The sequence below is a fragment of the Macaca thibetana genome, chromosome 12, assembly GCF_024542745.1.
Source record: "Macaca thibetana thibetana isolate TM-01 chromosome 12, ASM2454274v1, whole genome shotgun sequence".
Lineage (NCBI taxonomy): Eukaryota > Metazoa > Chordata > Mammalia > Primates > Cercopithecidae > Macaca > Macaca thibetana.
The window spans coordinates 47,053,649-47,076,037 of NC_065589.1; the positions used below are offsets into that span (position 1 = coordinate 47,053,649).

General features: G+C 36.0%; 1 protein-coding gene across 1 annotated transcript in view; it reads left to right on the forward strand.

Moving 5' to 3' along the window:
• Nucleotides 1–22,389, forward strand: part of DNAH7 (dynein axonemal heavy chain 7) — a 341,486-nt gene that overhangs the window by 233,838 nt on the left and 85,259 nt on the right. The window contains 2 exon segments of the mRNA XM_050752319.1: nt 5,419–5,582; nt 16,074–16,228. Of these exon segments, the coding sequence (XP_050608276.1) occupies nt 5,419–5,582; nt 16,074–16,228 (319 nt within the window).

Here is a 22,389-nt window from a genome sequence, read left to right on the forward strand (position 1 = left end):
GTTCCTGGCACTTTTTATAAATAAAACATAGGAAACTCCAATTCTTCCAGGGTAACTGGGCCCACAGCACTCAATTACAATGCCTGTGCCAATTCCCAAAACAGAATCCTACAGTGCTGTTAAGAACATACAAGCCCTGGATTTGAATTAATTTGAACCTTCTAATTGAACTTTATCTGCCAATAACCAAAGTTGAAACTATTTTAATGGTGTTGGGTATTTTCACCAAGATGACACTCTTAATGGCCGGTTTTCCACTTCTACCATCTCTCTATCTCCCCCCTTTTTTTTTTCATGACCTTATTGAACCTTCTAATTGAACTTTATCTGCCAATAACCAAAGTTGAAACTATTTTAATGGTGTTGGGTATTTTCACCAAGATGACACTCTTAATGGCCAGTTTTCCATTTCTAACATCTCTCTATCTCCCTTTTTTTTTTTTTATCATGACCTTATGCCAGCAAATCCACCATCACCTGCTTACCAGCCAAGGCCATTGGCTTGAATTTTGAGATGCTTGTTCAGAGTCCTCCATGCTCATTTTGGTTGTTCTCTGATATTACACCCTTATAAACATGTAATTAGGCCTCTTAAATTGCTAATCCAGAATTCGTCTGTGGTAACATACTATACCTGTCAACTCTAAACAGAGCATTCTGCAGAAAATACTGCTTCTATTTTCTCTACTTCTTCCCTATGTCACAGGCTAGCATGCCTACTCCAGCATCAGGCTAGATCCAAGAAAGCTTGCAGATCTCTCCAAAATGTCCGTAGGCCAACCTGCAGCCTGGAAACAAATAGAACAAAACATGCCAGTAGTGCTGGGTGAGCTGGCTTACACCTGTAATCCCAGCAGTTTGGGAGGCTGAGGTGGGCAGATTGCTTGAGTTCAGGAGTTTGAGACCAGCCTAGGGAACATAGTACAACCTTGTCTCTACAAAAAATATAAGAAATTATCCGGGCATGGTGGTGTGTGCCTGTAGTCCCAGTCCTACTTGGAGGCTGAGGTGGGAGGATTGCTTGAGCCCAGGAGGCAGAGGTTGCAGTGAGCCAAAATCTTGCCACTGCACTCCAGCCTGGGTGACAGAGTCAGATTCCATCTCAAAATAAAATTAAAACAAATAAATAAATAAAAAATAAAACATGCCAGAAGCAACTGTGTATACAACTCAAACTGGAAATGCTATCTGTCCCTCCTCCCTACATAGCTTTACCATCTGTTCCTTGTATCAACAACCAAATCAAATAGCCAGGCGATATTTATTAAGTACTTATGATAGGGAGAATTTGGGCCCCTATGATCTTCACCTCCAAGTGTTATACCTGTAACTATGCCACGTTACATGGCAAAGGGACTTTGCAGATGGAATTATGGTTGCTAGTCAGCTGAGCTTAAAGGAGGAAGATTATCTGTGGCTATCTTGGACTTCACTGTAAGATAAAACTGAAATGTCTTTTTTGAGTAAGGAAGTACCCAGAGAAGGATGGGGCTATGTCAAAAGGACACAGAATTTAGCTTAAGAGTGTTCCCACTGTCCAAACTTGAACAATTTCAGCATCACAATAAATAGTGGCAGGAGTATATTATAACTCATTGGATAAAATATGAAAAAGATGAATCTATGCTGACATAAATTAATAATGAAAAAATTGAATGTTTGACAAAAACAGGGCATTTTCATGGTTACAAAATATCTCCCTACAGAATGCTTATTACCTGCAAAAGGAATATGGAAAAGAGCAATTTAACAGTGGGGAGGTTATAATATAATGTTTCACAAATGCTGTCTTAACCATTTTAAATAATAGTTAAAAACTCAGAATTCTTTCTCGTAAGTAGTTTGCTAAGCCCTCACCCCAGCCATTTTCTTTATTAGGCTCGAACACTCCTGGGTTACAATAGATAGCTTCCAAAGGCCCCCAGATACCAAGGACAGCCCCTTCTTCCTTGCAACCACAGAATGATTCAAAATACCCAGTCCCCAGGAAACCTGTGAAACCCAGCTAATTCCATCCCATTTACCACATATAAACTAACTCCCACAGCTCTGGCTTGATGCTACTCTGTCTCCTGACAACACCCTGTGTGGCCCTGTGTGCAGCCTTCTCTCATTTGGAGCTATAACTAACAGAGTTCTGCCTTTCATTTATCTGAGTGTCTTTGCGTTGCATCCCACCATCTGAAGAATCTATAATCACACATAAGCTCATATAATTATGACACAGAAGCCTGGCAGACAACACTTTAATCAAGTGATAAAAATTAGTGTCATCAGTAAATGAACAATTTGAAATTGTGTGCCATCTGATGGATGCAATGAGAAGAGCACATGATTTCTGTGATATTTCTGCCAAAGATGCATAACCTGAATTATGATGGAACATCATACAGATCCAGTTGTGGGGAATTCTACATAATATTAACAGGCTTATCAAGGTCATGAATGTCATCAAGTCCCCCAAAACTGTGATGCCCTTTCTTGTGCAAACCTCAAGGAATGTTGGTCCAACCTACTCAGCAGGAGCCTGAGGGAGATGACAATGCGCAGCATGGCCTCTCAGCCAGCGCCACCTTTGAGAACCCAGCACCCTCATCAACCCAGAGGCTGGTACCAGTACCATACATACCCACCTTCCCCTTGCCTTCTCCTAACTCCTTTCTCTCCAGTTCTGTCTTTCACCATTTCTGAAATCTTTGATTTATAAACTCAACTTGGATGTTGACTTCTGACTTTCTGAACACAAACCTTGGCTTGTAGTACCCCTCCTGGGTTCCTGTGCATCCTACAGACTGTCCTCCAGGTAGAGTCTCACAAACTGCAGTATGTACCCTGATCCTTACTGGCACTGAAATGCCTTGCCGTAGCCACTGACAAGGCATGTGAGTCAGAAGTAAATGTTTTCCATCTCTCCTACTGGTTCAAAATGGATTTACTTTTCTACTATAATATTGTATGTGCTAGATATTTGTAACATAAAGAAAATACTTAGAAAAAATGCAGTGGTCCCAACTACTTTGTAAAGTGAAGCTTTTTTTAAAAAAAAACAAAAACAAAAACTTTTAGGTTCAGGGGTACATGTGCAGGTTTTTTACATAAGTAAATTGTGTGTCCCCAGGGTTTGGTGTACAAATTATGTCATCACCCAGGTGATAAGTATAGTATCTAGTAGGTAGTTTTTCAATCTTCACCCTTCTCCCACCCTCCACCTTCAAGTAGGCCCCAGTGTCTATTGCTCCCTTCTTTGTGTCCATGCCTTCTCATCATTTAGCTCCCACTTATAAGTGAGAACATGCAGTATTTGGTTTTCTTTTCCTGCATTAGTTTGCGTAGGTTAATGGCCTCTAGTTCCATCCATGTTGCTGCAGAGGACATGATCTTACTCTTTTTATGGCTGCATAGTATTCCACGGTGTATATGTACCATTTGAATTGATTCTATGTTTTCGCTATTGTGAATAGTGCTGCGATGAACATACACATATCTATCAGGATTCTCTAGAGGGACAGAACTAATAGGATATATATACATATATATATGAGTTTGTTAAGTGGTATTAACTACTAGAGGAACAGAACTAATAGGATTCTCTAAAAGGACAGAACTAATAGGATAAATACACACATATGTGTGTGTGTATATATATGGGAGTTTATTAAGTAGTATTAATTCACAGGATCACAAGGTCCCACGATAGGCCGTCTGCAAGCTGAGGAGGGAGAAAGCCAGTCTGAGTTCCTCCAGACTGAAGAACTTGGAGTCTGACGTTTGAGGGCAGGAAACATCCAGCATGGGAGAAAGATGTAGGCTGAAAGGCTAAGCCAGTCTAGCCTTTTCACTTTTTTCTGCCTGCTTTATATCCTGGCTCTGTTGGCAGTGGATTAGATGGTGCCTACCCAGATTAAGGGTGGGTCTGCCTTTCCCAGCCGACTGACTCAAATGTTAATCTCCTTTGACAACATCCTCAGAGACACACCCAGGATCAATACTTTGCATCCTTCAATCCAATCAAGTTGACACTCAGTATTAACCATCACAGCATGCATGTGTTTTTATGGTAGAACAATTTATATTTCTTTGGGCGTATACCCAGTAATGGGGTTGCTGGGTTGAATAATAGTTCTGGGTTCTTTGAGAAATCACCACACTGCTCTGCACAATGGCTGAACTAATTTACATTCCCACCAGCTGTGTATAAGCAGTCCCGTTTCTCTGCGACCTTGCCAGCATCTGTTGTTTTTTCACTTTTAACAAAAGCCATTCTGATTGCTGTGAGATGGTATCTCATTGTGGTTTGGATTTATATTTCTCTGACTAGTGATGTTCAGCATTTTTTCATATCCTTGTGACTGCATGTATGTCTTCTGTTGAGAAGTGTCTGTTCGTGTCCTTTGCCTACTTTTTAATGGGGTTGTTTTATTTGCTTGTTAATTTGTTTAAGTTCTTTATAGATTCTAGATATATAGACCTTTGTCAGATGCATAGTTTGCAAATATTTCTCCCCATTCTGTAGTTTGTCTGTTTACTCTGCTGATAGTTTATTTTGCTGAAGAAGCTCTTTAGTTTAATTAGGTCCTATTTGTCAATTTTTGTTTTTGTTGCAACTGTTTTTGGCATCCTTGCCATTAAATCTTTGCCAGGGCCTATGTCTAGAATGGTATTTCCTAGGTTTTCTTCTAAGGTTTTATAGTTTTAGGTTTTACATTTAAGTCTTTATTTCATCTTGAGTTGATTTTTGTGTATGGTGTAATGAAGGGGTCCAATTTCAGTCCTCTGCATATGGCTAGCCAGTTATCCTAGCACCATTTATTGAATAGGGGGTCCTTTCCCCATTACTTATTTTTGTCGACTGTGTCAAAGATCAGATGCTTGTAGGTATACAGCTTTATTTCTGTGCTCTCTATACTGTTCCATTGGTCTATGTTTTTGCACCAGTATCATGCTGTTTTGGTTATTGGAGCCTTGTAGTATAGTTCAACGTCAGATAATGTGATGCCTCTGGCTTTGTTCTTTCTGCTAAGGATAGCTTTGGCTATTCGGGCTCTTTATTGGTTACATATGAATTTTAGAATACTGTTTCCAACTTCTGTGAAAAATGTGATTGGTAATTTGATAGGAGTAGCTTTGAAAATGAATCTTTATAATAACAATTGGTAATCATTTTTTCCAGATACAAAATTGTGACTTAAGTGCTTAATCTAGACTTTATCTTAATATTGAATATGTTGAGTACATAGCTGACCTTCTCAATTAGAATTTTATTTGAAATAAGAATCTGAGAGACACAAACCATTTTTGAGGTAGAGTTTCCACAATGGTTTGTTGACTCAATGAATACAGTGTAAATTGAGGAATTATAAAGCATGCTTTTGATAACCTCTAGTCTCATTTCTTTATCTTTCTGTGTATATTCTAAAGAACCAAACTAAAGAGTGGACAACTTTGTGCAAAGGAAGAGATATCCCCTGCTCAGATGATTGCTCTCTTATGGGTACCCTGGGAGAAGCTGTGACAATTCGAACTTGGAATATTGCTGGATTACCTTCTGACTCATTTTCCATTGATAATGGGATAATCATAATGTAAGAAAAATTTTTTCTCATAAATGGTCTTTATTAAATAATCAGTAGATTTATCTGTGTTCCTTCTAACAATTTTAGGTAGCAAACTTTTACAGTATTAAAAAAATTACTTAACTAGTAAAATTAAATACGAGTAATCACTTCCTTCTCTTATTAATATTATAATAGTTGAATATTAGACACTGTAGTAAACAAACCAACCAGATGACTTTTACTTAATTTTTAAACATTAATTTTTAGCAAATAGAGCAAAACCCTGCCTTAAGTAAGGGAAGTCCAAAATTTTCATTTCCATAAAATACAGGGTTTTGTTATTGGAGATTAATGAAATGTGCATTAGCATGCCATTGGCGGTTGATTGGGCAGGGTGTTCCAAATTCTCTTAATCCCTAGTGTGGGACTGTTTTAAATTAGATAGATGTATTTCTGGGTCCTACACTGATAGGGAATAGTAGCCACTATACCTGTAATTTCCTGGTTAGTAGAGAAAACCTGTGTAGACTGGGCTGGGAGACTATTAAAGGCTTGTCTACCTCACCCTCTCATCCAGGTCTCACCTCCCAGAAACCAAGGACTTCAGCCTGTCACAGTGTGAGGACAATCTTGTGTTATTTCCAAGTTCACATTACCATGAGCCTTTTTTCACTTGGCCAGTTTTCTCGGAGTTTTAGCATGTTAACAATAGCACAGATATTTCCTACTATCAGTAGGAAATTCTGTGTGTTACATGACTGTTTTGACTAGTTGTTAGGTTACTATGAAAAAGTAGTAATATGATGGTACTTTTTAAAGTAAAAATGGTTGAGGCATGTGAACTTTTAAAATAGAAGTAAACACTAAATGTGGAGGCTAGTTATTCCTAAATTTTATGTATATAGTATTTATGAAAATCAGTTTACAAATTAAAACTCTGGTGAACACATTTATTTTTCAATAAATTATCCTGACATATGGATTTCTTTAGCATTCATTTACTAAATGTTCTACAAGAATTTGAGGTATGTGCAATATGATTATAATACAAAACAAGATAAAATCTGATGAGACCACTAGGGGAAGTTAAGGAGTAGTTACTGTTAGAATTGGAGACAAGCTAATTCCTATAGCTGGGCCCTGAATTAAGTACAAAGCTTTCTGATAACTAAAGCAAAAAGAAAAAGTTGTATCGCATAGTTCTTGTTTTTTAACCAAGTAAACTGTAGTTAGAGAGACCAACTTTTTCAGGAGCTAAAGTTAAATTTATTTTGTTTATTTAAAGAAAAGATTACAAAGCTTTACTTTGGGGAACTAAAATACTGGGTACTCTGATCCAATAATCTAAATTAATCAAAGGAGAAAATAGATAATCTAGATCAATGATAAATATGTGCATTAGCTGGCTGCTAAAATAAAGATTTTAGCAGATTTTTTTTTTTTTTTTTTTTTTTTTTTGAGACGGAGTCTCGCTTTGTGGTCCAGGCTGGAGTGCAGTGGCCAGATCTCAGCTCACTGCAAGCTCCGCCTCCCGGGTTTACGCCATTCTCCTGCCTCAGCCTCCCGAGTAGCTGGGACTACAGGCACCCGCCACCTCGCCCGGCTAGTTTTTTGTATTTTTTAGTAGAGACGGGGTTTCACCGTGTTTGCCAGGATGGTCTCGATCTCCTGACCTTGTGATCCGCCCGTCTCGGCCTCCCAAAGTGCTGGGATTACAGGCTTGAGCCACCGCGCCCGGCCAAGATTTTAGCAGATTTTTAAGTGCCTTTTACCAAGTACAGAAAAGCAGCTCATTGTTGAATTACTTAACATGCGGCATACAGGCAGTTTGTGCTGATGTTTAGCGTTAGAATATACCTTACAGATTGACACAGGTGGGAGATTTCTGAAATTTTGGAAGTCTAACTTTTACTTTCACTTTTACCTAGCTGGACCAATTAGCTACAGCATGAAAATAGTCAAATTTTTGCTGCTTTTGTTATTGTTTTTATCTCAGAAAAGAGCTTTGGCTCTTCTCAAGCTCTTATGAACGTAGCTGGTCATGTCCTACATGTTAGTAGTTACTGAAGTGGTAGTCATTGTTTTGATTTGCAATTTATATATCATGGTTCTGCCTAGCAGGACATCTCTAACCACTATATCCATCATCAGAGGACAAATTGCATCTTGTTTTCTAGCAAGTAAACATACCCTTATTTTTGGGTCTAGTCATATTTCAAAAAAATGGAACTGTTGATGGATATATCTGCACATAAGATTCTAAACTGTTCAGTGATTATTTTTCAAGATGACACACTCACATTTTGGGAGGGACAGAGATAAAAAATGATGTTAATGAGTCATAATGCCTACATCTTTGCTATTCATTTGTAAAAATGTTGAAATATTAGCAAAAAGTTATGGTAGCAACTATACTAAAGAAAATATTAACAATTTTCATTCTTGGCTTCTTTTCAAAATATTTTTTGGTAATCTTATACGGAAAGCTTTCAGTAAACAGGTTTAAAGTGATCACTTTGAAGTATTAGCTAAGTATCTTCTTTACCTGTGCAGTGCCCTCTTCCATTCCCCGAAAGTCTTGCTTGACAATGGTAATATCTAATATTGGGAACTCACAGAGGACCTAATCCTGTGCTAAGTGCTTTTCACATATTATCTCAGCTGAGTGAGGAGATGATTATTTAGGAAACCTGGAAGAATCTATAAATTTGGGCAAGTTAGAATATAATTAACTTTTGGGGCTGTTGACACCTAAAGGTCCCTGGCTAATTAGAATTTCAAAGGTTAGTGATAACATTAAATACAATTAGATTGTATCTGAACATTTCACGGGTAAAGGATTAAGATTGTTTAACAGCTTGGTAAGTAGATCAGACCTGTATCTGATATAACTCTGCTTTTTAAAAAAGTAAGTTTTCATTTCTATAGGAGAGAGATATATTAGGTTTAATTCAGTAGCAATAATAACTGAGAAGAATAACACCTTTCCTTGTCTGTTTTTATGAATTTATGTGTGTGTAAAAAAGGAAATATCAAAACTCTGAAATGTACTGCTGCTTTATATTCAAAATCTGTGGTCTGTGCAACTGCTGTGAACATGTATTTTTACTGTTAGAAGTTTGTGTTTTCAAAAAGCCCACAAAAGCACCAAATAACAATCCTCTCTAGACAGTAACAAAAGAATACACACTGTCAAAACTTGGAACATTGAGTGCTATAAAAATTCAATTTCCATTTGGGAACCACTGATTTTAAAGCCTTTGCAGATTCAAGAATGTTTGATGGTGGAAGTAAGAGAGAGAGAGATTATGTGGAGAAAAACATTTTCTTGTTTAAAAAAAAAAACAAAATAATAATGGAGAAGAAGTAAGCAAGTAAATATAGTGCTTGTTCATTTTGAATTCAGAATTTGTATTCATCCAGGGGTGAAGCTATTTAAATGAGTTTGTTGCATACAGCTTTCCACAATTATTGGTGCATTTTATAAACTAGTATTTTCTTTTTTATCTACATTGAAGAATGTCTCCTTTAAAATTTTATTCATCTAATATGTTATTCTATGGAAGCCCAGATCTTTAAAATTGAATATAAGCTGAAGTCACAAACATCCTGTCTTTGAATAAAAAAGTTGTTACATTAAGACTGTTGTCTGGGGAAAATAAGTTTGATATAGTTATTAGCTGGATATGGAACAACAAAAGATTTGTTTGTGTATAACTGCACACACACAATATGAGGAGAGAGGGTTGGGGGTGAGGGGAGAGAGGAAAGAGAAAAAGAGAGAGAGAGAAAATACAATTGTTCCAGCACAATTTGTTGAAAATATTATCCTTTTTAAAATCAGGTTGGCTTTACATCTTTGTTGAAAATCATTGTGGGTTTGTTACTGAGTTCTCTGATCCATTGACCTGTTCATTTTGATGTAAATACCATATTTCTTTGATTATTGAAGCATATTAAGCCTCAAAATCAGGTAGTATATCTTTCACATTTGTTCTTCTTTTTCAAAATTGTCTTATCTAGTTGTTACCTCTAAATATAAATGTTTGAATCAATTTTTAAATGGCTACACAAAATCTCCCTGGGATTTGTATTGGTACTAATTGAATCTAAGATCAATTTGAGAATAATTAACAACTTAGTATGTTTTCTAATATATGAACACAGTGTATTTCTTTATGTACTTAGGTCTTCTTTGATTTCTTTCGTCAGTGTTTTGTTGTTAGATTTATATACAGTATTTCTTTTATTTCTGTGTGGTACTTAAAAGATTGTGTTCAACTGTTCATTAGGAAAGCAGTTTATTTTTGAATATTGACTTTTTACCCTATAGCTTTAATAAACTCATTTATTAGTTCTAGGATATTTTATATAGATTTATTGGAATATTTTATATATAGACAATCATGCTGTCTGCAATTAGTGACAGTTTAACTTACTACTTTCTAATCTGTATGCCTTTTCTTTCTTTTTCTTAGCTTATTGCACTGACAAGGGCTTCCAGCATAATGATGAACAGGGTTGATGAAATCGGACGCTGTTGCCTTTTACCTAATCTTAGAGAGAATCAGTTTTTTACTATCACATGTGATATTAGCTGTAGGTTTTTGTACCTCCTTTGTATCATGTGAAAGAGACTCCCTTCTGTTCCTAGTTTGCTGATAGTTTTTAGCATTAATGGATGTTAAATTTGGTGAAATGTTTTTTCTGCATCTATTGAGTTGATCCTACAGTTTTTTTATGTTTAGTCTGTTAAAATGGTAAATTATACTGATTGATTTTTGAATGTTGAACTAGCCTTGCTTTTCCAGATTAAACTCTACTTGGTCATAATGTATTCTCCTATTTATATATTTTTGGATTCAATTTGCTAATGTGATTTGAAGAGTTTTGCATTAACATTCATGAGGTATATTGATCTGTGTTTTATTTTATTGTGATGTCTGTATGGTTTTGGTTTCAGAGTAATGCTGGCCTCATAAAAGGAATTGGGACGTCTTCTTTCCTATTTTGTGGAAAAGATCATGTAGAATTAGAATTATTTCTTTCTTAAATGTTTTACGGAAATGACCAAAGAAATTATCTGTGCCTGGAATTTTTATATTGTTGAAAGATTTTATCTATAAATTCAATTTTTAAAATAGTAACAGGTCTATCCAGGAGATCTGTTTCTTCCTGAGTTTTGGCAGTTTCTGTCTTTTCAGAAATTGCTCAGTTTCATCTAAGCTGTTAAATGTATGAACAGAGAGTTGTTTATAGTATTTCTTTAATATTTATTTAATGTCTATAGAGTCTGTAATGATAATCTCACCTATCACTTCTGATATTGATAATTTGTGTATTCTTTCTATTTTCTTGGTCAATCTGGCTAGAGTTTGATAAATTTTGTTGATCCTATGTAGGAGCAAGCCTTTGGTTGCATTGTTTTTCTCCATTCTTTTTTTGTTTTTGGTATTACTGATTTCTTCTCTAATATTTATTATTTCTTTGCTTCTGTTTGCTTTAGGCATAAATTGCTTTTATGTCTCTGGTTTCCTAAGGTGGAAGGTTATTGATTCTAGATTTTTCCTTTCTAATCCATGGATTTAATGCTATACGTTTCACATTGAGTATTGCTTTAGCTATATAGCACAGATTTTGTTGTTTTATTTTAATTTTCATTTCCTTTAAAGTATTTTCTAATTTTTTTGAAATTTCCTCTTTGATTCATGGATTTTTCAGAAATATATTTTTTAATTTCCAAATACTTGGAGACTTTTAGGGTATTTTTGGTACTGTTTTTAATTTCAAATTTATTTGTTATTTTCAGACTATCATTGTATGATTCCAGTTGTTTAAAATTTTTTAAGGTTTGTTTTATGGCATAAATCTTGTCTATATTTGAAATGTTCCATGTGCACTCAGAAAAAAATGTCCTGACTATTATTGAGTGAAGGGCATTTTGCAAGTTGGTTAGGTTGATTTGTTTGATACTGTTGTTCATGGCTTCAATATCCTTGCTAGTTTTCTGTCTACTTGTTCTCTCTTCAGTCTTACCAGTTTTAGCTTTATTTATTTTGGAGCTCTGTTGTTAGAGGCATACACATTAAAGACTATTATGTCTTCTTGATGAATTGACCCTTTTGTCGTTGCATATGTCCCCCTTTATCCTTGATAGTTTTCTTGTTCTGAAGTCTATTTTTTCTGACATTACTATTGCCAGTACAGCTTTCTTTTGATTAGTGTTTTCATGGTATATCTTTTACCATCATTTTACTTTTAATATAACTATATTATTATATTTAAAGTGGATATCTTATAGGTAGCTAACAGTTGGATCATATAGTTTTATCCAATCTGATAGTGTCTCCCTTTGTTGATCAAATTGGACCATATATATTCATCTATCTTCAACTTCACTGACTCTTCTGTTATCTCTGTTCTGCTATTGAGCCCATAGTATGGGACTTTTCACTTCAGATACTATGTTTTTCAGTTCTAAAATTTCCATTTGGTTCTCATAATCGTTTTTTGGGTTTTCTTTTGCTTCTGAGAATGTCTCCGTTTATTTCAAAAATATTCACCTTTATCTCATGGAGTATGGTTATATCTGCTTTAAAGTTTTTTTTCTGGTAATTTCAAATCTGTCTGTTTCTTTGAGAATTAACCACATCCTTATTCTTTGTGTGTTGAGTAATTTTGGATTGCATTCCAGAAATTTTGAATATGAGACTCTGGGTCCTGTCAAAATCTTCTGGATAAGATTGATTTTTTTGGTTTAGCAGTCTCTTAGCTGTCTTTCTGTGGGTGATGTTGCAATGTCAGTTCAGATTTGTAAGCCTTCACTATACTGTTTGAATCTACTCCTCGGCATTCATTACTGAGGAGTTAAATGGACTAGGATTTATGATATTGTTTAAAGCCTCTGATGTGCTTCTTTAGATGTGTTCCATGCATGCACAGCTTCAGGTCTTTTCTCCTCAGAATTTCTCCCACCCCTACTCCACTTTCCATATCCCAGGGGCACCTTTTTGTATACTTTTTTAATGGCCAAATGATGAAGTTCCTTCAGAGTTTTCTCTTCCCTTGCTATTGCACAATTTCATGCCAACATTGGGGGCAAAGTGGTAAGAAAAAAGACAGAAAAATATTTGGATTTCCCTTACATTCTGTGCACAACAGGGATCTCTTTTTTTACTTCTGTCCAGAAAGACAGGTTTTTTTGCTCAGTGTTTTGGGTAACTGCACCACTGCTTCTTCTGTTGTGATAATACAGCTCTGTGAGTAGGGTTAACCTTGGGGTAGAGACAAAAGAGAATAAAGAAAAAACGAAACATGAAATAAAACATGGATTTATGCCCATGCTGTGTGGTTCACATATGATCATTTTTTCAGTTATCTATTTTGAGTTGTTGCTACCTGTGCCTGCTCCACAGTTCCCCCACTAAGCCAGAAAATAGAAAGAAAGAAAAAACTTAGAAAACTCACTACCCCATTACCGATAATTCCTCAAGTTAGGATTTTCCTCCCCTTCATTTGTTGTTATTTACCTTTTAGAATCTGTAAGTAGTTGTTTTTTGTATTTTGTTCAACATTTTTAGATGTAATCAGTGAAGGAAATAGGCTGTAAAAAGCCTAGTCCGTCTCGGTTAGCATCAGATGTCCTTTCCTCTGGTTTTGAAATGCTGCTCATTGGACAAGTATTTTCTGTGCAGGGATAATGTCTTAGAGAATTTCAAGTTTTAGAATTATTTAATTTGTATGGTGTTTGCCCCATGACTTTACTATTTCTATATCAGTGGATTATCACATGCAACCTTTATTTGATCTAGGAAAAAAAAGAATAAAGAATGAGCACGGACCCTTCCTTTGAAGGAATAAACAATTTAGTTGGATGATGCAGCTAAGGAATTATAGAATTACCATAATATAATATTACCATTATATGCAAGTACCATAAATATAACATGGATGAATTGCTAAAGAAGTTCAGAGAGAAAAGAGATGGAGAGAGGCTTTGTGGACTACATAGCTTTTGAGCTGATGTTCAAACATGAGTAGGACTTAAACGGGAAAAGATGGGGGAGAAGTGCATTTTGGACAAATAAACAGGATGAACATAGGTATTGTGGCTAAAAAATGTGCAAGTGATACAAGAGTGAGTAATTCAATTTATTTAGGAAAACATAAATGCTGTTTAACATTCACACATCTAATTTCCCTTCTCTCACTCTCTTTAGAGTGATTTTTCATTAGTTAATTGCATCCAAGATGTTACATTACTCTTTTGATGTCTTTTCTTACATAATTAATGTCATAGACTGAATTATGCTGCCCCGCCAAATTTTTACGTTGAAGCCATAACTCCCAACGTGACTGTATTTGGATATAAGTCCTTTCTTTTTTTTTTTTTTTTTTTTTTTTTTTTTTTTTTAAAGACACGGTCTCACTCTGTCGCCCAGGCTGGAGTGCAGTGATGCAATCCTGGCTCACTGCAAACTCAAGTGATCCTCGCACTTCAGCCTCCCAAGTAGCTGGGACTAGAAGTGCACACCACCATGCCGGGCTAATTGCTTTTTTGTAGAGATGGAGTTTTGCTATGCTGCCCATGCTGGACTTGAACTCCTGGGCTTAAGTGATCTGTCCACCTCAGCCTCCCAAAGCACTGGGATTACAAGCGTGAGCCACTATGCTGGCTCAGAACATAGGTCCCTTAATGAGGTAACTAAGGTTAAATGAGATCATAAGGGGGAGCCCTCATCAAATAGTACTGGTGTCCTTGTAAGAAGAGGGAGCAGTACCAGAACATCTTGCATGCAGCAAAGGCCATATAGGACACAGCAAGAAGGTACTTCTCTGCAAGTCAAGCAGAGAGGCTCTGCAGAAACCAAACCTGCTGAAACCTTAGTCTTGGACTTTCAGGGTCCAGAACTGTGAGAAAATCAATTCTGTTGTTTAAGCCAGTCAGTCAGTGGTATACTGTTATGGCAGCCAGAGTGACACAAGGATAATGCTCACATTGGAGGATAAGAAGACTGTTTTCTTTTTTATCTAAGCTCCTTTTTTTTTTTTTTTGAGACAGAGTCTCTCTCTGTCGCTAGGCTGGAGTGCCGTGGTGAGATCTCGGCTCACTGCAACTTCCGACTCCCTGGTTCAAGCGATTCTCCTGCCTGAGCCTCCTGAGTAGCTGGGATTACAGGCACGCACCACCACACCCAGCTAATCTTTGTATTTTTAGTAGAGACGGAGTTTCACCATGTTGGTCAGGATCGTCTCGATCTCCTGATCTTGTGATCCTCCCGCCTCGGCCTCCCAAAGTGCTGGTATTACAGGTGTGAGCTACCAAGCCCGGCCTAAGCTACATGTTAATTTATACCAAGCTCTAACTAATAACTGATAAAAATATGTTCTTTTATTTTGGGGGACAAGTTATCCATTGATGTTCCAATTTCATGTTATAATGAGAGTGAATTTAATATGTTACCCTGTTTTACCCCCCTACCTTTTTTTTTTTCAATTTTTTTGCCTCAGTCATCTTTTATTTTCTCCTATTGCTGTTCTAATGCCCTAAATGAATTTGCTCTGCTCACTTTCGTTTTTTGTTTTTTCACTTGATTTCATTGAAATGTCATACTTCCCATGCTGTGCTCACTTTTGAAGGGCGTGGCAGTATCTTTAGAAAACTGGTCAGGATTATAGCTTGTGTTGATTGAAACTTCTAAGAGAAAGAAAAAGAATAGTGATTTTATTGCCAATTACATTTCACACAAGGTAGAAAGCTATGTGGTTGGATATCATATGGTAATGGTAGATACTGATGAACTCATCTGTTCACTACACTCTGGAAAATAAACTGGGTTCCTTCTGGGGTATTGCCCTTGTTCTTATCGTAAAGCAAATACGTAATGAACTACATATATGACACTAAATACACAAGTGTTTGAAACCAAGATTGGGTCAACAATTGTGTTAACACTTAAGTGTCCCTGGATATTATGAAGTTTAGATGATATAAAATTATGCTTTTTACCTTTTTGTTAGGCCGTTATTTCTTTAATGGTCTAGATTTTGAGATATAATATTCCAAACCTCTTTCCCTATTGTACAAATGATAGCAGGTGGAAACTAAGGAAGCAAAGTGACTTACCCAAGGTCACATGATTCATTAATGGGAGGGCTTAGTGAAGAGCTGGAGTTTCCTTATTTCCAACACAGTCCTCTTGATGGTTGTCACTGTGACATAATTAGCAAGAACAGCAAATATTTTCAAAAGTGTAATTTAACATTTAGAAATTGTAATTTTCCAAAAAGAGTATAATAACTTGTATTAACTTTGCAGGATGGTTTCTGTAGTTGCCATTCAGGTAACCCACTCAATCTACATGTCTCTGTTTTAAGAACATAGTTTCTCATAAGTTAAAAAGTAAAATATTACAATAAAGGGCAAACTTTTAAAAAGTGACCTGCGATGTTAACATGATTAAATAGTGTAAAAACAAATCATGGCTTGACCAGCATCATCTTTCTCCTCCTTTTCAGGAATGCAAGAAGGTGGCCTCTGATGATAGATCCTCAAGGTCAGGCTAATAAATGGATCAAGAACATGGAAAAAGCCAATAGTCTTTATGTGATTAAACTTAGTGAACCAGACTATGTCAGGACTCTGGAAAATTGCATCCAGTTTGGTACTCCTGGTATGTAGCTGAATAACTAAGACACATTACAGAACTGCCTGGGGAGGGAACAATTAACCCAAAACTATATAGATTGTTTCAAGCGATCCTCCCACCTAAGCCTACCAAGTAGCTGAGAGTACAGGCACACGCCCCTACACCTGGCTAATTTTTTTATTTTTTGTAGAGACGGGGTTTTGCCATGTTGCCTAGGCTGGTCTCAAACTCCTGGGCTCAAGCGAACTGCCTTCCTTGGCCTCCTAAAGCATTGGTATTAAGGCATTAGCCACCACGCCTGGCCCAGACTCATCTTAAACAGCGACTTGGTTAACATTTTTCATTATTTAATGATAATTAATCAAATGAGAATTTTAAAGATTATAAACCTCCCAGAAGGTTAGGAGATTTTCTTTGTCTCAAGATTCATTTGTGATGCTTCCCCTAATTTAACTGTTTTAATTTTTGTCTGTTGTTTCCCTTTAGTTCTCATTATGTCTCCAATTCTGCATTTAAAAGGGCCACTTGATATATGCCAATAGTATTTTAACACAACACTAGTTCAGTTATTTATGCATTCCTCTCTCAACTTACCCTATAGAAGTGGCAGAGAGGTGAGACGGGTCACGGCTCACACCTGTAATCCCAGCACTTTGGGAGGCTGAGGCGGGTGGATCACCTGAGGTCAGGAGTTCAAGACCAGCCTGGCCAACATGGTGAAACCCTGTTTTTACTAAAAACACAAACATTAGCCAGGCATGCTGGCGGATGCCTGTAATCCCAGCTACTCAGGAAGCTAAGGCAGGCGAATCGCTTGAACCTGGGAGGTGGTGGTTGCAGTGAGCCAAGAGAGTGCCACTGCACTCCAGCCTGGGCAACAGAGTGAGACTCCATCTCATAACAAAACAAAAAAAGAAGTGGCAGAGAGGAGAGTACAGATTTTATGTGCTTGGTTATTATCTGCCATCTAAAATAGAGAGATTATAAACATGACAAAGATTTTTCAATACAACCCTCATGCAGATGTCACATTTATCAAAGCAAAAAAAAACAGAAAACTGATTTTAGTAAATTGGGGTTATTAGTCATGCTTTAAATTCATGTAGCCCATCAAATTTTGACTATATGACCAAATAAAGGTAAACACTTAGGAAACTACAATCTATTTAGCTCTGGGATGGTGCAGCAAGTCTCACTTGTTATTAGACATAATATAATATAAAAGAATCATAATAAATATTCCAGGTAGTCTTATGGACACCTTATTTGTGCATATTAAGAGGGAGTTCGTTTTAAAATATTAATTATAGTTTAAGGCTCTATTAGAATAAGTATGAAATGAAGACAGTCTAAGTCTACCTATGAAATTTTGTGTTTATGTAATAGACACATAGACACATGCACACATGGTATTTCATTCATTTGGTGTTCTTAGCATATAGAATGTAATATAGGAGTTACATAGAAGAGGGGAACATGATCTCTACTACTAAATATTTTGCCTGTTTAACAGTGAGATCAGATATATGTGTGTGTGTGTGTGTGTGTGTGCGCGCGCATCACTGTAATAAAATTAGAAAGTGGTTATCACTAATTCTTATTGGGATCAATGTAGTTAATGGGTAGGGAACTGGCCTTGGATTCAGAGTACTTGCCTCTGTCACTCAGTGTTTGCTTCAGTGACCTTCCTGAGACTCAGTTTCCCCATCTATATTTTAACCATATAGAATGAAGAAGAAATAAATTATGTATGTTGGATACTTAACGGCAGTGTCTGTTGATCAATTTATGTTTTTTGTTGAACATTTACTGTATGATTTACGTGTATCATATTTTAGTATGATATAATAAGAAAGGCACAGATGATGTACTGTAGAAATTCAGAGGAATCGGGGAAGATGTCTTGAAGGAACTGGCACCTTAAATATTTTAAGTAGGCTGGACACAGTAGCTCATGCCTGTAGTCTCAGCACTTCAGGAGGCTGAGATGGGAGGATTACTTGAACCCAGGAGTTTGAGGCTAACTTGGGCAACATAGTGAGACCTATCTTTACAAAAAATACAAATATTAGCTGGGCGTGGTGCTATGTGCCTGTGGTCCCAGCTACTCAGGAGGCTGAGGTGGGATAATCGCTTAAGCCCAAGAGGTCAAGGCTGCAGTGAGCTATGATAGCACTACTGCACTCCAACCTGGGCAACAGAGTGAGATCCTGTCTCAAAAAATAAAAAGAAAGAAAGAAAGAAAGAAAAAAAAAACCCAAAACATTAAGTAATTAAAATTACTTAGGTTAATATAAATATTCAAATAATTTCCTTGTCACTGTAAAAGACAATTATGATAATTGAGCATCTACCATATGCTTGACATTCTGGAGATTTCTGTGATGTCAGTCACAAATCTTGATGTTAGAATTCCATAATTTTAGACCCAAAAGGGCCATAGAGATTATCAGTTTAGTGTTTTCCAAAGTATGGGTCACAACCATGGGAGAGATAACCAATTTAGTGGGTCATCACCAATATTTTGTTAATAAGATGCAATAGGAAGGAATAGAATATAGTAGGCTGCAAGGCATAGTATAAAGGTAAGCATTATGTCATGAAATTTTTTGTTTAAATTTTATATGCATATATATGTACTTAGTCAATATTTAAAATGTATTTCCTACTTTGAGTTGTGGCCAGAAAAGTTTGAAATCCAGTGGTAAATGAGATACCATCATCTCACAGCAGTTAGAATGGTGATCATTAAAAAGTCAGGAAACAACAGGTGCTGGAGAGGATGTGGAGAAATAGAACACTTTTACACCATTGGTGGGACTGTAAACTAGTTCAACCATTGTGGAAGACAGTGTGGCGATTCCTCAAGGATCTTGAACTAGAAATACCATTTGACCCAGCCATCCCCTTACTGGGTATATACCCAAAGGATTATAAATCATGCTACTATAAAGACACATGCACACGTATGTTTATTGCAGCACTATTCACAATAGCAAAGACTTGGAACCAACCCAAATGTCCATCAATGATAGACTGGATTAAGAAAATGTGGCACATATACACCATGGAATATTATGCAGCCATAAAAAGGGATGAGTTCATGTCCTTTGTAGGGACATGGATGAAGCTGGAAACCATCATTCTCAGCAAACTATAGCAAGGACAAAAAACCAAACACCACATGTTCTCACTCATAGGTGGGAATTGAACAATGAGAACACTTGGACCCAGGAAGGGGAACATCACACACTGGGGCCTGTTGTTGGATGGGGGGAGGGGGGAGGGATAGCATTAGCAGATATACCTAATGTAAATGACGAGTTAATGGGTGCAGCACACCAACATGGCACATGTATACATATGTAACAAACCTGCACGTTGTGCACATGTACCCTAGAACTTATAATAAAATAATAACAACAATAATTTTAAAAAAGGAAATCCAGGGGTAATTCCAGCCACTTCATTTTATTGACAAGTTAAGTGAGGTATTAGAGAATGTTAATTAAATGGCTTAATCAAGGTAATTAACTACCCCTTAACTAGACTGGTCCCAGTAAGGGTTAGTGATGGATGTCCCCTTTCTATTTATGTGTGTATCATATCACCATACTATATACTAATTAAGCCAGTTAAGAGGAGTGCTGAAACTAGTCCCTAAGTCTTCTGCCTGTGTCTGGTGCTTACTGTGTTACACAAGCAAGATTTTCTTTCAGTTGATTTAACCTACTTTTTGGAATAAAATACTTTTTAAATGATTATTTACAATGCTTTCTAAGGTTAGTCATCAGAGAAGAGTGAAAAGTTTTAATCTCTTAATGGAAGGAGAGATAGATGTCAGATTCTAAAGCTATTTCTATATTTAACCATCAAGTAAAAGAATTGGTTACTGTTATACATTGACGACATAAAGACTCTTCCATTTAAGGAGTTATCTTTAAATATTGGCCTCTTCAGGGACAGTGGCTTTTGATCTGTTGTCCCTCTCAGGCGGCCTGGGTTGAGCAGGCAGAAGTTTTTGCCTGCTTCAGCTGTCTGCTTCAACTACCTGCCTCTACTTCAACCAGAGCAGGTCTCACATTTCTTTTTTATGTTGCAGTTTATGATAAGATCCTCTTTGAAAAGAAGTATTCTGCTTCTTAAAAAAAAAAAAAAGTTTGAAAGCCAGCGTTCTAGAAGACAAAGGTACATCTGTATTAGCTATACCCATGGATAAGGTGTGCATAAAATACTAATCATACAAAGATTGCTGATAAAGAAATCAATTTGTAGAGAAGATATTTTAATGACTTTCCATTGAATCTGTAAACAAAACAAAACAAAACAAAAAACCTTTATATCGACAGCAGAATTTATCATATCTGAGCCTTCCTTACTTTTCTTATCTCCCAGCACTTTACTGTCTTTCCCCCTTGTGTATAACAAACCAGGGATACAAAACTACCTCTGGTTTAATGTTTCTTTCATTTGCTCATTTATTTGTCCATTCATTCATTTAATTAACATTTATTTTGCAACTACCATGTACCAGGTAGTGTGGTAGGTACTAAAAACATCATGAATAAGACAGACTCAGTCTTTACTTTCATGAAGCTTATAGGTTAAAGGGGCAGAAAGAGATTACAGACAAAATGAGGATTAGAAGATGGGAGTGCAGGGTACTTGGGAGCAGCCAGTATTAAAACAACATGGCATCGTTTCAGTCTCTTAGCTTGTTTTTGCTCTTCCATCTATCTGGTGGATTCCTTTAATTTCCGTCCTTTAAGATACAGCTCAAATACTTCTTTTTCTGTGACATCTCGACCCCTCCAATGAAGTACCAACACTGAAACTTTGATGAATTTCCATGATTGCCTTTATTTTGTGTGCATAACCATTTGTTTCTCTACTACAAGCTGTTTAAGGGGACCTGATAGGTGCTCAGTAATTGTTGAGTCTTCTTTTGATAAAATATTCTACAGAGTTGAACATAAGTTGTAGAAGAAGAATTTTTTCTGTTAATTTGAGGTCTCACATGGGATAATGTAGATAATTCATAACTAAAAAATCGACATTATTTAATGTCCTACATGCAAGAGAAATTTGAAAAGAACATTTAATTCTTGTTATGTTTCTGTTGCTAAAGATAACTGTTTGTTTTGAGTGAGATGATGATCTGCCTTACTCAAAAATATTAGTGGCTGTGTGCTTGGATTCCTAGTCTTGGTAGTCTTGGTTTCCCATAAGCTTTGCACATACTGTAATGTCTGGCACTTGAGAATGAGAAATGAGGTTTTAACATAAACCAGCAAATTGTTTATCTTGATGATAGAAACATGAAGAGAAGTCTGTCTCTTGAATTTGCTCCTATAATTTCAACATGGTATATATTTTGATCTAATTAAAAGTTAAAGAAGTCAAAATAAAATGGCGAAATTAAAGAGAGCATTCTGGGTAATTCACGTACCTATACATTTTTTTCTCTTTTTAAATTTAAAATGCTTTTAATTTTCCAGTGAGATGTATAATATAATAAACATTCAGTACTAAGGATATATTTCTTTGAAATCAAGACACTACAAATATCCTTCCTAACAGAATTAAGACTTGATTCTAGCAATAAGACAATAAATGTTCAAGTCTGTAATATTTAAGTTTCATAATGTATATTTTAGCTTCAAAAATTATACTTGCATATATTAATATAGACACTCTTAATTACATTTCAAACTAGGAAAAATGTTAGGGTGAGTAGGGGATGAAAATATATAGTTATTTTTAGCCAACATTAAATATCAGATTTTATGCAAAAAATTAATATTGATAAATGTTGAGGCAGTAAGCAAAACTGAAACATTATCTTTCTTAAACAGAATTTTGATTTAAAATGGTTGAGCAAATTAGATTTTAAAAATATGATCATGTAAGAGTGAAAATGAAAAATTGATACCTGTTATCACTTTTATTGTTTAACATTGTTAGGAAAGTTGTTTTCAATTCAATAAAACAAGAAACAATGAAGCTGCTATAACATTTAAAGGAAGAAACAATTGATTCAGTAGGGCCAGATATATTGAACAAAAACAAAAAAAAGAAACAAAATTGTCATTATCATATTTATAAACAATATACCTCATCTAGACAACTAAAGATAATTAACTGAAAGGTATCAGGATTTAAAAATTCAGTGGAATAGATATATT